Below are 17,960 nucleotides of genomic sequence, written 5' to 3'. Positions count from 1 at the left end.
GGAGGAACACAGAACTGGGATGGCTATGGAAAAAGAAAACAAGGAAGAAAATCTCAGGCTGTGTGAGAAACAGGAATTCCTGAAAACAAAATAGCTCTTCCTTACCCCCTGGGGGGGATTGTTATTAGTACCAGAAGGACCTCATTAAAACACTGTTGGGGCCCGAAACCAGCCCACCACTCTGTGGGCTCCAATGCCTAAAGGCCCCCTCTTTGCCCAACCAGTGTAGATAATTAATTAAGATCATGTCAGCTGTCTTGTTGCGGCCCTCTTATGATAAAATTAATAATAACAATGATAATAGCTAAATTATAGAGTGCTTCCTAAACACTACACATTAAAACCCACGAGGAAGTGCTATTTAACAAATGAGGAAACAGGCCCAGAGCAGTTAAGGCACTTACCCAAATCACACAGGGAGTAAGTAGGAAGGCTAGGCCAACCCTAACGGGCTCTAGGAGTCCTGCTTTTAACCTCCTACGTTGTACTTTTGCTTTGTTTACAAAGTTCCAAGAAAAAAACAAAACAAAACTTTTTAATGGGCTCTCTGCCTCAGATTCTCACTTTATTAAGTCAGCCCTGCCCCGGTGCTTTCTTTATGTAGTTGTCTCCTTTGGGCGACCTCGAGTTGCAGGCCAAGATGGCTCGCCAGATCTTCTCCTACCTTCTGGACACCTGAAGTGGGTGGAATAGGGTGTGGCAAGGAGCCGGTGGCATCATCCCCCTCGTTAATCACGAACTCGGGTAACTTAGCCTGGCGGGGGGAGGGGCGGGTAGTAAAGGCCGCCTGTGGAGTGGGGGGAGGACAGGTGCGCGCAGTGATCCTCGCAGACCCTCAGCCAGCGGCACCTTGGTGGCTGGCAGTCACCCCCGGGCACGCAGCTCAGGTCTGGGGGCAGCCGGTGCCCTGCGTGCAGCCCCGCGGCGCACAGCCTTGGTTAGGAGGGGTCGCGAGGGCGGGTCGCTGGGCCCCGGCACGGCGCGGAGGGGCAGCGCAGGGGCAGCGCAGGGGCAGCGGGGTCGCCCGCGGGGCGCGGCGTGTGCGGCGCGCAGGTGGCCCGCCGCGCGCAGGGGGCGGCGCGGGGCGTCGAGGGGGCGCGGGGCCCGCGGCTCCCCCGAAGATGCCGCGCGGCATATTTTGCACATGAGTTCAGAGGAAGAGGAAGTGTAGCGGGCGGACGCGCGGCGGCGGCGGGGGCGCGTCGGGGCTGGAGCCGGAGCCGGAGCCGGAGCCGGAGCCGGAGCCGGAGCGCGCCGGGCTCAGGGCGCAGCGAGCGGGAGCGCGGCGGCCGCGGGCTCCGCGGAGGGACGGACGCACGGATCGCGGGAGGGACGGACACCGAGCGCGCCCGCCCCGCCGGCGCCCCCGCCCCGCCCACGCCTTCCCCGCGCCGCGGGCTCTGGATGGCACAAACTTTCCTCCCGGGACGGAACGCGCTGTGTCGGGGAGCCCGCGCCGGCGCCTCTCCCTCCGCCGGCTCCCTACGGTAGGTGGGCGCGCGGCGGGACCGGGGGAGGCGAGCACAGGCCCCGCACGGCCCCGCACGGCCCCGCACGGCCCCGCGGACCGCGCCGCGCCGGACCCCGCGCGCCCCGGGGCGCCCCCCGCACGGCCCCGCCGCCACCGCCCCGGCCGGCGTGGATGCGGTCGGCGCCCGTTCACCGCACGCGGCGAGCTTGGCCAACTTTTTTTGGAGAAAAAAAAAAAAAGAAAGAAAAATCCTCACACTGGCACGCTGTGGGGGACGCACCTAGAGCAGTTTGTTAGGGGTCGTGGGCTCTGCGGGCTCGGGGGCGCCGGGGGGGGGGAGCTTCGAGGCCACAGGTGGGTCTGGGGCGCTGCCGCAGGGGGCCTTGGCCAGGATCGGGCAGGAGCTGACGCGGGGTGCGGGTCCCGGGGGGCGCGAGGCTGGGGGCGGGGGCGGGGGCGAGGCGGGGCGAGGCGGCTCCGGCTGCCCTTCTGCGTGCCCCCCCCCAGGTGGGTGCGGCGCGGGGGTGCCGGGTACGTGCGAGCAGACGCGCCGCAGCCCCCGGAGGCGCCGAGACTCGCGGCGCGGGAGTCCCCGGCCCTAAGCGGCTTCCTCTCCTCGTCCTAACCCACTTTCGCGGGCTCCGGGGACGCCGGGGTGGGTCTGGGCCGCGGCGGGGCGGCGGCGGCGTCTCTTCCAGAAAACCCGATTGTCGGCGTGCGGCGCTCCTGCCCTCCCCGGACCAGGGCCGTGCCCTTGACCTAGGATATCGCCGTCTTGGCAGCGAGAACCTCTTGGAAGCCAAAAGTGCCACCAGGCGCGCGCCCTGCTGCCTCCCCGTGCTCATGCTTAGCTGCCCTGTGTGGTTGTGGGTGATCCCCAGGGACCCTGGGTGCTGGCAGCGAGTTGTTGGGGGGGGGGGACTTACACAAACAAAAAGCATATTTATGTTTTTTAAGTCTGGGACAAATGCCCTGGGTTTCCAGCAAGAGTTCCTTCTTGTAATTGGTACAGCTGTTTTCAGATGCTGGGTGCACAGTCAGGCCAGGCGTCTTCAGCCCCTGCCATCGTGTGTCATCTCAGGATAAGTGAGGCCCTGCCAGGAAGGAAGGCGGGGTAATGCGAGCGACCTCTGGGCCTGTGGGTAGGGCACGCTATGCACCCCCACGTGTCCCTGGCTGCCGGGATTCCTAATTTGTACCTCTGAACAGCTGAATTCCCTACGAAGTTCAAGTGACCCCAGATGTCACCAGACCCCACAGAGGGGTTAAGCAACAAGCTGTTTGGGGCTCTTTGGTGCATGCGTGTGTGCTAACCTCAGTGAAATCACTTTAACCTCAGAAGTGACTCTGCATCCTCTTTTGCCTTCAGCTGGGATTCTGGTCCTGAGAGCTTGGACCTCATCCTCTGTTTTATCAAGTCGCTGGGGTGGTTTTTCTTTGTTAGTCTTTTGGCTTGATGCACGTGGGGGCAAATGGAAGTGGAGTGTTGTGCAGTTAGCTAATAGTTTGGTACAGGAATTGAAAGGGAACAAATTGGGAATGAGTTCTTTTTCTCCCTCTTGAGCAGGAATTTTTGGCTTCCATTCAAATAATTGCTTTGTCTGTAGGGAAACAGGCAGAAAATCTTTGGCATGAGTGATGGGAGTTCCTGTAAAGCTACTTGTGTTCTTCCAATCTTCACTTTTCAGCAGAATTGAAACTATATGGGCCTACGGCTTGGTGGGCATGGGTGTCTCGCCAAATTTCTAAATTGCGGGCTAAGGAGAGGGCATTATGACTCTTTCACCACCTATCTCATTTTAAAAAATATATAAAAGTTGCAAGAATGGTAACCACCCCAATACCTGTATCTAGAGTGTAGTTTAGCGGTACTGGCTTTATTACACATCTGTCAACTTACTCATGCCTCTATCCATCTTAAGTCTCATTTAAGTCCCATCCATCAATAAGTCCCAACTTACTGTTTTATGCACTTTAAAGGAAATTACAGACATTGGCACAGGTCACTCCTAGATGTTTCAGCACACATTTTATTATTCAGAGTTCAATATATGTTCATGATTTGCTTAAGGTAGAATATATGTACTTAGAGTGAAATGCACAAATCTTGAGAGTGATATTTGCATAATGTTTTGATAGCTGTGTACACCTGTGTAACTTAGCTGCTAGCAAGATAGAGAGTATTACCATCACCTCAGAAAGTTCCTCATCCCCATTCCCGGTCAGTCCCTGCCCCCATTTCAGTGGTAACCACTGCTGATTGTTTCTGTTAGTTTAGTCTATTCTTGAATTCCTGTAAGTGGAATTTTACAGTATTGTGTAAAGCTTCTTCCACTCAGCCTATTTTTGAGTTTCATCCATGTTGTGTATATCAGTATTTTGGTGGTGGTTTTTTTTTTTTTTTATTGCTGAGTTATATATTCCAGGATATGTCCATACCACAGTTTGTTAATACATTCCCCCTTACGGATGGACACACAAGTTATTCCTAGTTTTCGGGGGTAGAGGGAACGAAGCTGCTATGAATATTTGTGTATAAATCTTTCGGGGACATATGTTCTCATTTCTCTTGGGTAAATGCCTAGAAGTAGAATCAGTAGGTTGAAGAAGAGGTGTCTGTGACCTTAGAAGAGCTGCTGGATCCTTTTCCAACATGGCTGTACCATTTTTACAGTCCTACCAGCAAAGAACACAAGTATGAGATTCCAGATATGACAACCCTATTTTCCTATCTCAAAGTCAAGAGCATGGTTTGACCAGTGTTCCAGTGGAGGGGTGCAGAAATTGGACCCCCGAGACAGTCCGAAGCATGTTGTTTTATAGCTGGAGGAGTTGTGAGAAATCTCTGACTCTGCCAGTGAGTGAGTTTACACTTAAATTATTGCAGATTATCAGACAAATATTTTATTTGTAGAGATCTTCAGAGAAGGGAATTCCACAGGGAAATGTACCCTTGGTTGTGAAAGGAGATTGATTTAGTGCTTTCTATATATATATAAAATAAAATAACCCCCCAAACCCACAGAATTCCACTACACTTCTGCTTAGCCACTCCTGGGGGGATTTCTGACGTATTGGTCTGGTTGATGTGAACTTGGTGGAGGAGATTCCCATTGGATTTCACTGGCTTGCGCAGCTGGCTGCTGAAAGCGGTTATGTTTGCTTTGTGAGGCAGATCAGATTTGGCTTTTTGAAGGCTCAGAAAACAGCTTTCCTGTTAAAGTGATTTGGCCTGTCAGTGAGAAACATGACCTGTCGACACCCTCTCATTGTCCTGGCTGAGAAAATGGGCTGGTTCCCCTCAGGTTCTCTTACCCTTCAGTCCCGTTCTGTGGACCAGCAGCCAAACCTGGCCTTGGCTGATGCAGGAAACAGAAACAGAGCCCCCCTCCGACTGCGTGGGACCCCAGAATGAAATATTCTCATCTGGCCAAGGTTGAGGGGTCAGATGAGAGGTGGCATAGAATCTCGAGATGTTGCCTGTGTTTGGGAACTGTTCTGATCTGACGGCCTAGAACAGTGCCTGCCACAGAGTAAGGGGCATGGTAAATACCGGCTGAGCCATTCTGGGGACTCGTGGTACGTGACTGGGTGGGTGATTGCCCATCTGTGTGTTGACAGTGAATGCTGAGATGTCCCCAAGATGTATTTCACTAGAGGATACTTTACCATAGCCTGGTAAACAGGTTCAAAGTGTTTCAGCCTAGGAAAACTTGCCGACTGTAAACTTCTACTTTAGTGGCACTGGTTTTTTTTTAATTTCAGATTTTACTATTGTTCTTAACAAACTGATCATTATAGCTACCACTTGCTGAGCACTTTACTCTTTGCCAGGCACTGTTACGCACTTTACATGCATTCTTTGAATTTAATCTTCATGAGAAGCGAGGACTATTCTTATCTGCACTTTAGCCTTGAGGAAACCGAAGCTTAGGGAGGTTAAGTAACTTGCCCCAAGTTCACTTTTTCACGTTTCCTAGGCATAGAGAAGAGACTGTGATGTTCTGGTTTTGCAAATGAGGTTACGTCTGCAAGCACAGATTGCCAAAGTTGTGAAGCTGTGGGATAATAGACACATCAACCGGGGGGGCGGGTGGTACAGCACCGTGGCCAGAAATGACACACTGGGATCACTTCCTTTCATCTTCTGTTCTTTTGCTCTGAAGTTTTCGGAGTTTGTGGCAGCCGGAGCCTGTAGAGAGGTACTAAGTGTTTTGGTGGCAGTTGTGGATATTGTTGGTTGACTGTGATTTTAGTTTTATTGGAGGGAGAAAAAACGCTATCAGCTGTTGAGTTGGAGTGTCTATAGCTGGGCTACCCCATACCTTGGCCACCAGCTGTGTGTGGCTATGTGCATTTTAGTGTAAAATGAATTAAAATGAAATAAAATAAAAAATTCAGCTCCTTGGTCCCACTAGCCACATTGTCAAGTGCCCTAGAGCCACATGTGGTTCCCGGCATGGGTCTTGGACAGTGCAGAGGCAGAGTATTTTCACCAGGGCTGAGGGTCCTGCTTGACAGTGCCGCTCTACAGTCAGCATCTCTGTCTTTTCCTTCAACTGAAGAGTTGGCAACACACTTGGCAAAGGCTTAGGCTATTTTTCACTGACAAAGAGATAAATTTAGCCAGACATTTCTTTTATGTTTACCTTTTAAAGGTTTTGCATGTGTGTGTAATCTTTTCTCCAATTCACATTCAGTTTTTGACATAAATTTGAGTTTCCCTTTGCTCCTGGGCCCCCAAAGGGGCTTTCGTTATAATCATTGCATATTTAACCAGGATGCTTTCTGTGAAAAGATCGGTACAGCAGGCAAGTGATGGCCACTGCTTGAGCCCTGTTAATTCCTTGCTCTCCAAATAAGAATTCCGTTCAGCTTTTAAATATGCATTTGTGTGACTTACTCCCCACCTGGGCTGAATTCAGGAAGAAGAATCGGCTCTCAGCGGGGCCAGAACCAAAGAGCTGGGAAATCAGGTCACATTCTACGCCTGATGGCTACCTGCCAAGACTGAGATGGAGGAGACACTCTTTGGGGGTATGAAGGGCTTCGCTCTGGAGTTCTCCTGGGTCCAACTGCCCTTATGGTTGGTGTTGGGCGTGCTGGAGGGGGCCTGGGAGCTTCTGTGTCCTGGTTGCACAGGACAAGGGGCGGGGACTATGGTGCCCTGGCTTACCCCTCTTCTGTGGTTCAAAGGACAGAGGGTTCTAGTCCTCACGTGTCATGAGGCATCAACACCAGCCAGTAGAAGGCCCACATCAGCTGTGTTTTGCCCAGCTCATCTGATACTGACCAACTCTTTTTTTTTTTCTTTTAAAGATTTTATTTATTTATTTGAGAGAGAGAGAGAGAGAGAGAGAGAACATAAGCAGGGGAGGGGGCAGAGGCAGAGGGAGAAGAAGGCTCCCTGCTCAGCACTGAGCAGGGAGCCCAAAGCGGGGCTTGATCCCAGGACCCTAATAAGATCATGACCTGAGCTGAAGGCAGACACTTAACTGACTCAACCACCCAGGCACCCAGACCAATTCTTAAGTTACTTTATAAACTGTCATTGGATATTTCTACACTTTTTCAACCAGGAAGCCAGCTGCACTTCAGTGACAACTTTCTTTGGCTTTAATAACTCCAGTGTCCCATTTTGTTGTTCTCAAGGCAGACCCCCTTGATTGTCAGCATTTATTTCTTTTTTTTTCTTTTTCTTTTCTTTTTTTTTTTTTTTTAGCATTTATTTCTTACAGAGGTTTATCAGCTTCCATCGTGTGTATGGGCACACATGTGTGTGTTTTGAAATTTCCTACTTTGTTATTTTACCCCAAGGAAATACTTCCTGAGGAATCCTTCAGGTTTTATGGAATAGCTCCCAGATTCCTAAGTTTGAAGAAATTATTGTAATAGGCCTCATACATAAAGTTGGATAAGAGAGTTGGTTAATCACAGACTCTGGTTAATGGAATGTGTCTGAATCATGTATTACCAAATTTTGGAAATATAAAGTACAAGGAATCAGATTGTTCATTTAAATACTTCTGTAAGTTAGGGCTTTTGTAACTTTTTCAGTCTCAGAACACCGTATAAGCACCCTGTGCAGTATGGTGTAATTATGGCCATAGGAAGGTCAAAAGGAATCTTTACAATGGATAACAAGTGATACCAGTAGTATTTCTAATAATGGTTAATGTTTATACTACTTTTTCTATGTGCCTGAGCTCTTCTAAGCCCTGTCCTGTATTAACTTATTTAATCCTCACTCTGCCAGTGGATTCTGAGGATATCCCCATATTATAATTGGGAACCTGAGATTGAGATGCTTCCTCGAGATCACACAGTTAGGAATTAGACACACTGGGATTTGAACCTTGACAGTGTGGCTGCAGAACCTGTGCACCCAACCCCTGTGCTATGCTGTTCAAGAAGATGAACTTGAGAGAGACAGGCAAATATTCCAAATATTCTCAAATCTCCATCTTTTACCAGGTAGTAAGTGTCTGCCCTGTCCTCAAAGATGTTGGTTTAGTATTTATTGTGCATCTGTGGCAGGACATTGGGATAGCTGCTGCTGGGGAGGAAGAAGACATAACTGACCTTTGGGAAGTTGGCTTGTCACATGGGCGTATGAGGCATTAGTGAAAGCTCCAGAGCTCTCCCTTGAGCTCAGGACTGTCCCTGCAGCTGCCTACCCCACACCGCCACTTGATGGAGTTACCACATCTAAAATAAGCTCCTGTTTTCCTCCTGTTGCCATCCCTGGCTCCGAAGGGGGCCACTCCAGCCTTCCAGTTGCTCAGGTCACAAACCCTAGAGGTGTCTTGGATGCCCTCTTTTTCTCATGCTCTATTTCCAAACCACCAATAAATCTCATTTTCTACTTCAAAATAGATCCAGAACTTGATCATTGCTCCTACCCCATCATCAACTAGTCTCCACATTTCCATGGTAGTCATGGCCAGAGCGATCATGTCTACTCTTGGCTTGAAACCCTCAAGGGGCTCCCATCTCAGGGTAAAGCTGAGTCCTTACCACTGTCTACACAGCCTGCACAACCTGTCTCCCCATGCCTCTCTGATTTCATGTGCCCCCCATAGCCACCCCCATTCCCCAAGTAGGTCCTAGAACCTTGCACTTGCTACCACGTTGCCCAGTCCACCATCCCCCACTCATCCCATGGCCTGTGTAGGACTGTGCTTAACATCACCTTCTGGGTGAGGACTGATCATCCTGTTTTTAACTATTGTATATTCTGCCACTGTGCTGGCTCTCCCTCCTCCCTGCCTTATTATTCTTTATTTGACATACTTTAAAATTGAATTTCCTGTATTAGTTTTATTTGTATATTCTGTTTCTTTGCTCCAGAAGGTAAGGTCCTTCATGAAGGCAAGGTTGTTCATTTTTATTTACTTATTTATTTTTTTGTATTTTGTATCACTTTGGTATCCTCAGCATTTAGAACAGTGATTTGCATACAGTAAGTGCTTAATAAAGGAGGGTATGATGGGTAATTTTATGTGTCAATTTGACTAGGCTATGGTACCCAGTTTTTGGTCAGACACGTCTAGGTGTTGCTGTGGGTTATTTTTCTTTTTTAACGTGATTAACATTTAAATCAGTAGACTTTGAGTAAAGCAGATTATTCATGGGTGGGCCTCACCCAATCAGTTGAAGGACCTACGAGAAAAGCCTGAGGTCTCCCAAGGAAGAAGGAATCTTGCTTCCAGACTGCTTTAGGACTCAAGACTGTAATACCAACTCTTCTGTAGGTCTCTGACCTGCTGGCCTACTGTCCTGCCCTGCAGATTTCTGACTTGCCAGCTCCCACAGTCACATGAGTCAATTTTTAAAATTAAATCTGCCTTGCCTTCTCTCTGTATATCCTATTGGTTTTGTCTCTCTGGACAGCCCTAATACAGAGGGTCAAGATGGAAGAGAAAGGAGTGTCAGGTGGGGATTGTGTGGAGATAAAGGAATGATGTCTGGAGAGCGCTCAATGTGCAAAAGGTAGCCCTGACTTCATACAGCCTGACTCCAGGGTATAAGAAGAGGAATAGCCAGAGACCTGGGAGGAAGGCAGTTGGGGGTGAGGTTGAGGCTGGACAGTATATGTTTCTTAGGCTCTTTGAGCCACTTGCATGGCACAGAATGGTTAATCTGGCATTAGCCTGTGATAGGAATTAATGGGTGAGAGACCAAAGGAAACCAGATGTAAGGAAGGCCTTTGATGGTTCTCAGAGAGCTGGTTGGCAAGGAGAATGAAGCAGTGGCATTAAGGCCTCCACCAGAACTCAGTACCATGCCAGTGGTAGCTGTGACGACAGTGGTCGGAACAGGCTGATGCCTGGTGTTTTGAGCCTGGATGTTACGAAGACAGTGGTACTACCCACAGAAGCAAGAACACAGGAGGAAGAACAGGCCTTGATGGGCAAGGCGTTGAGTTCATTTTGGAGTATGTTCATCAGGAATGTCGGGAAGGTCTAGATTAAGATGTTGAAATGGGTCCTTGGGCATGTTCACCTGGAGTTCACCAGGCTGCGAGGGAGACTGGAAGTTTTAGCAAGAATAGCCAAAGCAGGGCCCATGAGAGGGCATATGAAGGCTACATGGAAGATGATAGCATTTATGTGAGTTTTTTGAGTATACTCAACAATACCACATATCGGAGGTTCCCAAATTCCATACTGAGGCACCCCAAGGCACCATAGCAAAATCACAAGGACAGGACAAAAGGGCTTTTTGTTGTTGTTGTTGTTGTTTTACATTTCTGAGGGGAACGCAGTGGTATTTAACATGTTAGGTAACACACTACCTACCATCTTGGGGTAGTTTGCAGTACAAACATTAGACAGCACAACATTCCTTTTGATGATATCTTATCTCTGTGAAGCTGGCTTTTGGGTAGTTGCTAAGAAACCACCTAGTGGAACAGGCAATGAAGGTGATGGTGTCCAGTGTGATTCCAAGGTTTGAGGGGTTGTGCAGTGCCCAAGAGATGTACACATCCCATTAGTAAGTACTTCTGGTGGCTTAGAAATGAAAGAAAGGTATATTCTTTCCATTTTTACATACTTTTTTTTTTTTCAAAAGGCCAATAAGTTGTTTGGACATAAATAATTATGTTGTTTGGACCTAAGTACTTAATAAGTGGAACTGTAAATACTGCTTTTAGCTTGGGGGTGCCGTGAAAACGTACTGAGACGCTGAAGGTGCCAGGAAGTGGAAAGTCTCAAAACCTCTGCTGTGTATTTTTTTTTAAGTTTTTTTTTTTTTTTTTTTTTTTTTTTTTTTTTCAGTTCATGAGAGACACACAGAGAGAGGCAGAGACATAGGCAGAGGGAGAAGCAGGCTCCACGCAGGAAGCCCAACGTGGAACTTGATCCCAGGACCCTGGGATCACGCCCTGAGCCAAGATGTCTCATTTTCTCTCCTCATCTATATGTCCGAAGTGGCTTGTACTGAAAATGATTTTTTTTAAAAAGATTTTATTTATTTATTTTAGAGAGAGAGCGCAAGCATGAGTTGGTGGTTGGGGAGCAGAGGGGCAGGGAGAGATTCTCCATAGAGCCCGACTCAAAGCTCAATCTCCTGACCCTGAGATCATGACCTGACCCAAAATCAAGAGTAGGACACTCAACCGATTGGTCCAACCAGCGCCCCATACTGAAAATGATTTTAAGAGAATGAGACAGGAGGAGGCTGGGGATAGAAATTTAGGGGTGTACCTGTGTTTGGGAGGATAACAGAGAGGTAGAAAGAGAGTATTTGAGTACCAAAAGGTTCAAGAGGTGGGAGTGTGGGATCAAGAGGTCCACAAGGCCATGTTCTAGACTGGGGCTCTTAGCCCTAAGAGTCTTTTTGTTTTTTTAAATATTTTTATTTATTCATGAGAGACACAGAGAGAGCGAGAGAGGCAGAGACACAGGCAGAGGGAGAAGCAGGCCCCATGCAGGGAGCCTGATGTGGGACTCAATCCCGGGACTCCAGGATCATGCCCTGAGCCAAAGGCAAACGCTTAACCGCTGAGCCACCCAGGTGTCCCCCTGACTAAGAATCTTAAGAAAGATCCGAGACTGGAGAGGGGAAAATCAAACTTGCTCCTAAATTGTTGATTTTCACTTCTGGCTGCCAGTTAGAATAACCTGGATTTTCAAAATACTGACGATCGGGCCCCACCCCCAAATGCCTGGCATCAGGACTTTTAAATAGCTCTCCAGATGATTCCAGTATGCAACCAAGATTGAGGACCCCTGCCATGGCCCAGGGTTTCTCAGACTTGACCGCTGCTCAAACTTTATGAATCACTTGTCAAACATATAGATTCTGGTTCAGTAGGCCTGGGAGGGCCTGGGATTCTGGATTTCTCATAGGCTCCCAGGAAGTCTGGGACCACTGCTGGTCTGAGGACCACACTTTGAGCAGCAGGTTCTTCTGAAAGGGAACTGGGCTTAGTTAAGGGTGTTTGTGATAGGGATTGTGGGAAGGCAGAAAGGTGGTCTGGATCAACTGAGGTATGGGAGTGAGGGGATAGTAAACAAGTGTTTTCCTTTGGTAATGTAAATACCCCTTGTGTTCCTTATCTTTTGCTATGTAACAAATTACTCCCAATCTTGGCAGCCAGAAACAACAATAAACATTTACCATCAGGATCCCTGGGTGGCTCAGTGGTTTAGCCCCTGCCTTCGGCCCAGGGCATGATCCTGGAGACCTGGGATCGAGTCCCACATCAGGCTCCCTGCATGGAGCCTGTTTCTCCCTCTGCCTGTGTCTCTGCCTCTCTCTCTCTCTGTGTATCTCATGAATAAATAAAATATTTAAAAAAACAAAACAAAACCATTTACCATCTCACAGGGTTTCTGTGGGTTAGAAATCCAGAAGCAGCTTAGCTGGGTGGTTCTGACCTAGGTGCCTCATAAGGTTGTCATCAAGATGACTAGGCTGGAGGCCGTTCTGGGTCTGATAGATCTGCTTGCACATGGGTGTTGAATTAATCAACAGTGTTGGCTGTTGGATGGAGGCCTCAGTTCCCTGTCCTGGGACTTCTCCACAGGGTTTATAGAGTGTCCTCATACTGTGGCAGCTGGCTGTCCCCAGAGTGAGAGATCCAAGATGGAGCAAGGTAGGACGCACGATGCAGCTGTAACCCAGCCTTGGAAATGACACTCATCATTTCTGTAGCACCCTCCTGGCCACACGGGTCAGCCCTGTTCACTGTGGGTGGAGACCCCTCATGAATGCTGCCAGGATTATTGAAGGTCATCTTGGAGGCTGGCAGTCATACTTATGTTTTTAATGAAGAAAATAATGTAGGTGATAGCACAGAAAACTTGAAAAATGTAAAAAACCATAGGGTGTCACCCATAATCTCATGGCCTAGAGGAAGTTTCTGGGAACATTGTGGCCTGTGTCTTGCCAGATACAAGATATATATGTAACATGTTACCGTATGTTATCATTTATATAAGTTTATGGAATATATAAATTATATATATATTCACTGATTTAGAAAAAGTAGCACCATACAAATAATACTGTTTCATGTAGATTGTTCCTTATACTTGGCATCTAATCAGGAACACTTTGAATGGGTAAAATTTTCTTATTGAAGTGTAGTTGATGTATAGCATTGTATTAGTTTCTGGTGTACAACACAGTAATTTGACAATTCTGGACATTACTCAGTGCTCCCCACAATAAGTGTAGTCACCATGCAATGTTACTACAGTGTTATTGACTATATTGTATACTGTACTTTTCATCTCTTTGCCTTTTTTATTTTATAACTGCAGTTTGTACCTCTTAATCCCCTTCACCTCTTTGGCCCAGTCCCTCAATTTTACTTATCCTTGGTTTTGTGTCTTAGGGCATGTGTGTAGGATATCAAGATTTGATAGTATTTGAATTTTCACATTTTCGTTTACATTTCTAGGTTGAGAGAGATGTTCCTATCATGTAAAAATGTCTTAATTTGGATCATCAGTTCTTACTCTGGGTGACTGAGTGATGTAATAAACACGCTTGAGGCTTCAAATACGGGATTTGAGTGTAGAAATAAAAAATGAGTTTGCCAGCTGATCCAGCATCATTGCATATAATTGCCCCATCTCTGGTTGCTTGTCATGAGCTGTTGGCAATTGTTAAAATTAGCTTTACAGTCTGCCACAGATTAGCAGCAAGTGTGGTAAATGAAGACTCCCTCTTAATGAAACTAATTTGTATTTGAAAATATAACTACATTTATTGCCCCCATTATTTAAATGCCTGTACGCTAGTTGATAGTAAAAATGAACCTTTAAACTGAAGTTTTAGAAATGCTAGCTGAAAAATAATCTTTTAAGGAGTGATTTTTTTGAAGTGGCTTTCCAGTGTCTTATGAGCATCTTGGGAAGCATTTCAGAAATAAATTAGAAATACTTTAAAATAAAAATACAAAGGTTTCAACATTGAAAATGACACAGGACATCATGGCCCATTGCTGATCAGCTTCTTCTGGAACCAGGTTCTGTAGCGATATGCTGTCTGTTTTCTATCACAGGAATTTTCTTTGAGTGTCCTGCACTCTGCTCAGACTTCCAGAACAGCCCACCCCACTGCACCGTATGCATCTGTTCACTGTCTTTCTCCTACTTTCACCTCTGATCTCCCTGAGAGCAGGGCCTGGTCTTCCCATTTTTATCTTTCCTAATGGAGGGCCTGATTTAAAGTAGATCTTAATAAATGTGTGATGAATGAGTGCATGCACATATGCATGAATTTGGGAAAGTTCCCTTCCTCGTGGAGCCGACAGTTTCTGCATGAAGCTGGTCCATCGTGTCTCAAAAACACACCTCACCCTAGATTTGATTTGGAAAGAACTGATTTTCCAGAACATCAGTCCATCAGAAGGCTCTCTGCTTTCTGGTCTTTTGCAATCTCTAACGACGTCTCCTTGCATCTAGGGTCTCAACCTCCCGGTGATTACCTTATTTTCCTCCCTAATCAGCATCCAGTTCCTAATTATTTTAGCCAATTTCTGCCGGAGAACTGTATGTTTATTTTGGCTCTTTTCCCACTGTCTCACCACAGGAATGGGGAAAGACCTCCTCTCTTTGCTTTACCTTTGAAGAACTCTTGGAAGATTTTTCTTGGTCCCTTGATGCTAGAGAGATGCATACACATGGGTGCAGGGATGTATTCTGGGAAGACAGAGGTATAAACAAAAGAAAAAAAAAACCTCTGGGATCCCTGGGTGGCGCAGCGGTTTGGCGCCTGCCCTTGGCCCAGGGCGCGATCCTGGAGACCCGGATCGAATCCCACGTCAGGCTCCTGGTGCATGGAGCCTGCTTCTCCCTCTGCCTGTGTCTCTGCCTCTGTGTGTGTGTGTGTGTGTGACTATCATAAATAAATAAAATTAAAAAAAAAAAAAAGAAAGAAAAAAAACCTCCTGTGTGACTGTCAGATAATCAAAGCTGACCCAGTCATCTGATCACACATAAAATGAGCAACTTGATTTACATTAGGTGTCAATGCGAGGTGACTGTAGGAATATGGAAGGGCAGAGCTGTGGGGGTTAGATAGACCATAGATAAAGCATGGGAAGACTTCATCACACATGAGTGATTTATATCATGCATCCCTTACAAAAATAGACAACAAAAGGAGGAATAACCATGAATAGCACGGCTCTCATGAGCTGATGCTCCAGAGTGAGACTCTCCAAGGGTCTCACCTTCTGCCATGCCTCTCCTGGGGTCAGCACCTGGTCACCTTGAATGTGGAAAGAGAAGCATCATTTGTTAACAGGACCCCTGTACTTACCACACAACCCAGCAATCCCACTCCTAGGTGTTACCCTAGAGAAATGAAAACTTATGTCCTCATAAAAACCTCTGTGTGACTGTTTATAGCCACTTTATTCATAATCAACTGGAAAAGCCAAATGCCCTTCAAAGGGTGAATGACTAAAACAGGGCTGCTAGATGCAGGCAGTTTCAACTACTGAGGAGGCAGCAGGCCATGGTCATTTTGAACAAACTTGGTGAATGAGTTATATATTGCATGATGAATCACCCCAAAACTTAGAGGCTTAAAACAGAAACAATGGTGTAGTGTGCTCAGGGATCTGCAGTTTTGGCAGAGTTTGGTGGAAACAGCTTGTGTCTGCCTCTCATGGTATCAATGTCTTGACTGAGGCGGGAGGCTCAATTTCCAAGATAGCTTAACAGCAAGATGGCTGGCAAGTTGGTGCTGGCTGTCGGTTGCTCTCCACATGGGCCTCCCTTTGGGGCTTCTTGGGTTTCCTCATGGCATGGTGGCTGGGATCCAAGAATCAGGCATCCCAAGAATCAAGAAGTAGGTGCTCCCAGTTTCTTAAAGCCCAGGTCCAGAGGCTGGCACTGTGTCATTCCACCATATTATATTGGTCAGAGAACCATGGATCCCAGATTCGGGGGAGGTGATGTAGACCCCACCTTTCAATGGCAGGGGTGTCAAAGATTTGGGGGCCATATTTCAAAACCACTGTCCTTACCATTTACCTTCTGCCCTACTAGAGACCTTGACTCCTGAGGGAGACATGGTTCCACTGATACAGAAGACTCCCTGAATGTCTGAGGGAGTGTGCGGCACCAAATGCCTGCATCTGGCAAAGCCAAACCCTCCACTCTTCCCTCTGCCTCCCACCTCTCACCGCCCTCAAAAGCCCATACCTGAGCTCCTTGTGGGCTTTCTAGTATGAGCATGGGAACCTCCCATAGTAAACAGTAATGTGAAGCACTGTTATATCTTATTTTTCCCCCTTTTGTAAGCTAGATCTTTCTTGTTTGAGCATAGTAGGGCCTGTAATAGATGTTTTTACAACGATATGAAAACCTTTACTATCTTGACGGGGCAGGATGAATGGTAGAACAACATAGGAAGGAACTAAAAGGAACACTTGTGCCGGGAGTGAATAAGGTAGGGCCCTCACTCAGCACAAAAGAGTAAGAGGAACAAATTCACACTAAGGGTTTATTGGCTCACAACTGCTTCATATGCCGCCTTCCCAGAGAGAGCCATGCTGTAGAAGCAGTTGCTTAACTGGGGTTGCACGTATTCCAAAGAAATGAATCCTAAGTTTGAGACCTTGAGGATTTAACCAATACTACACTTTTGCTGCTGATTGGTACTGTTTTGCTTCTGGCTGGTACTGTTTATCTTTTCTGTGTCAGATCACTTGAATGATTTGCACAGAGCCTTGTCATGTCCTGTGAGACCAGCACAGTGCTCTTTGGGGTGAACTTGAGCAGAGACTTCATGTTTGGGACAAGCTAACTGAAATCTTAAACTCAAAGTTGTAAATTGGGAGAATTTCTCTGAAGCTTCTTGGCACACTGTCCCCTATCTCCTTCCACCTCCTTAACTTTTTCTGAGTCTTTTTACTTATCCTGGTAATCCTCTCCTCTTTTTTCTCTATTGTCGTTTATAGAAGGGGAACGTGTCGTTTATAGAAGAAATTAAGTCATACTAAAGCGTTAGTGGCTGCCATAAGCTTAGTTTGTTGCCCTTCCCATAGAGATATTTGAGGTTTCAAAGGAGATCCTTGAGGGAGAGTGAATCTCTAATGCTAGAATTTACCTAATAGGATAATAAGAATGGGAGGATTTTTAAGGAAGAAGTTTCTTTTTTTGAAGGCCCCAAGTGCTCAGTCTTTCTTAGAGACGTAGGTATGTAAGTGACTTACTTGGTGAGCCTCTGGGTTATTTCCAGTTCTGCTCTGGTGGCCACAGTGCTCATCTTGCCAGGTCACCTGTTCCCCAGTACCCAGGAGCCTTCCTGTCCGCTTGTCTTCTGCTTAGCCTCAGCAGATGCCAGGTGGCTTGCTTTTTAGTAGTTAAATATGCAGTCTCTCCGTAATATCAGCTATTATATCTGCAGAACTACAGAGTATTTTACAAGTAATCAGTTCATGCAGATTGCACATAAATCATGTCTGCCCTGGCCCTTTGGACACTAATGTTCCCTTATTAAGGCATAAGTAAGCCTTCCTGTTCTCATCCATCCATCCAGACTTTTTTTAATTACTGAAAAGTATAGCCTGGTGTCACGACACCACCCTTTTCCACCCCCCCCCACACACACACACACATACACACACTTACTGCTTTTTCAAGGTTCATTTTGTTTTTCTGGAGTTTGCCAATTTGCCTTAGGAAGCTGGGTACCTTGTGAATGGACTAAGCAAAAGGAAATTCTTATCTCTAACAGGAAGTGGTCTCCACGTTTCTGTTTGTGATATTCTTGGCCAGTTAATGTTTTTGTGAAATATGTTCTGATGGCAGCTCTAGTACCCCAGAGAAGGGGGAACATTGGTCATGTTCAGTGCACAAAAGGAAAATATCTTCTGCTGAAGTCTGGGGAGTAGATAAAAAGTCATTTCATGAATGTCATTCTGCCTAAACAGAGAACCTTGATTGTTTTTAATTCCTCGAAAGGCTGGGAGCTGAGCCCACCCTAATATGCACATTATTTTAACATTTCTCCCATT

At 46.9% G+C, this 17,960-nt stretch overlaps 1 protein-coding gene across 4 annotated transcripts in view; it reads left to right on the top strand.

Moving 5' to 3' along the window:
* The first annotated feature begins 567 nt into the window (after window positions 1-567).
* RFTN1 (raftlin, lipid raft linker 1) overlaps window positions 568-17,960 on the top strand; it is a 200,229-nt gene continuing 182,836 nt past the window's right edge. Inside the window, exon 1 of one of the 4 annotated variants that reach the window (XM_072792875.1) lies at window positions 568-744. Coding sequence is in view for 1 of the 4 variants with exons in the window: in XM_072792874.1 (XP_072648975.1) it covers window positions 10,896-10,911 (16 nt within the window). In the remaining 3 variants the exon portion in view is untranslated. Of the gene's footprint in view, window positions 745-791; window positions 938-1,328; window positions 1,488-10,757; window positions 10,912-17,960 lie in introns of those variants that run through there. The other 3 variants (XM_072792876.1, XM_072792877.1, XM_072792874.1) reach the window with 3 other exon arrangements.

Source organism: Canis lupus, chromosome 22, assembly GCF_048164855.1.
Source record: "Canis lupus baileyi chromosome 22, mCanLup2.hap1, whole genome shotgun sequence".
NCBI lineage: Eukaryota > Metazoa > Chordata > Mammalia > Carnivora > Canidae > Canis > Canis lupus.
Note: the sequence above shows the minus strand (reverse complement) of the source record. Positions and strands in the feature narration are given on the sequence as shown.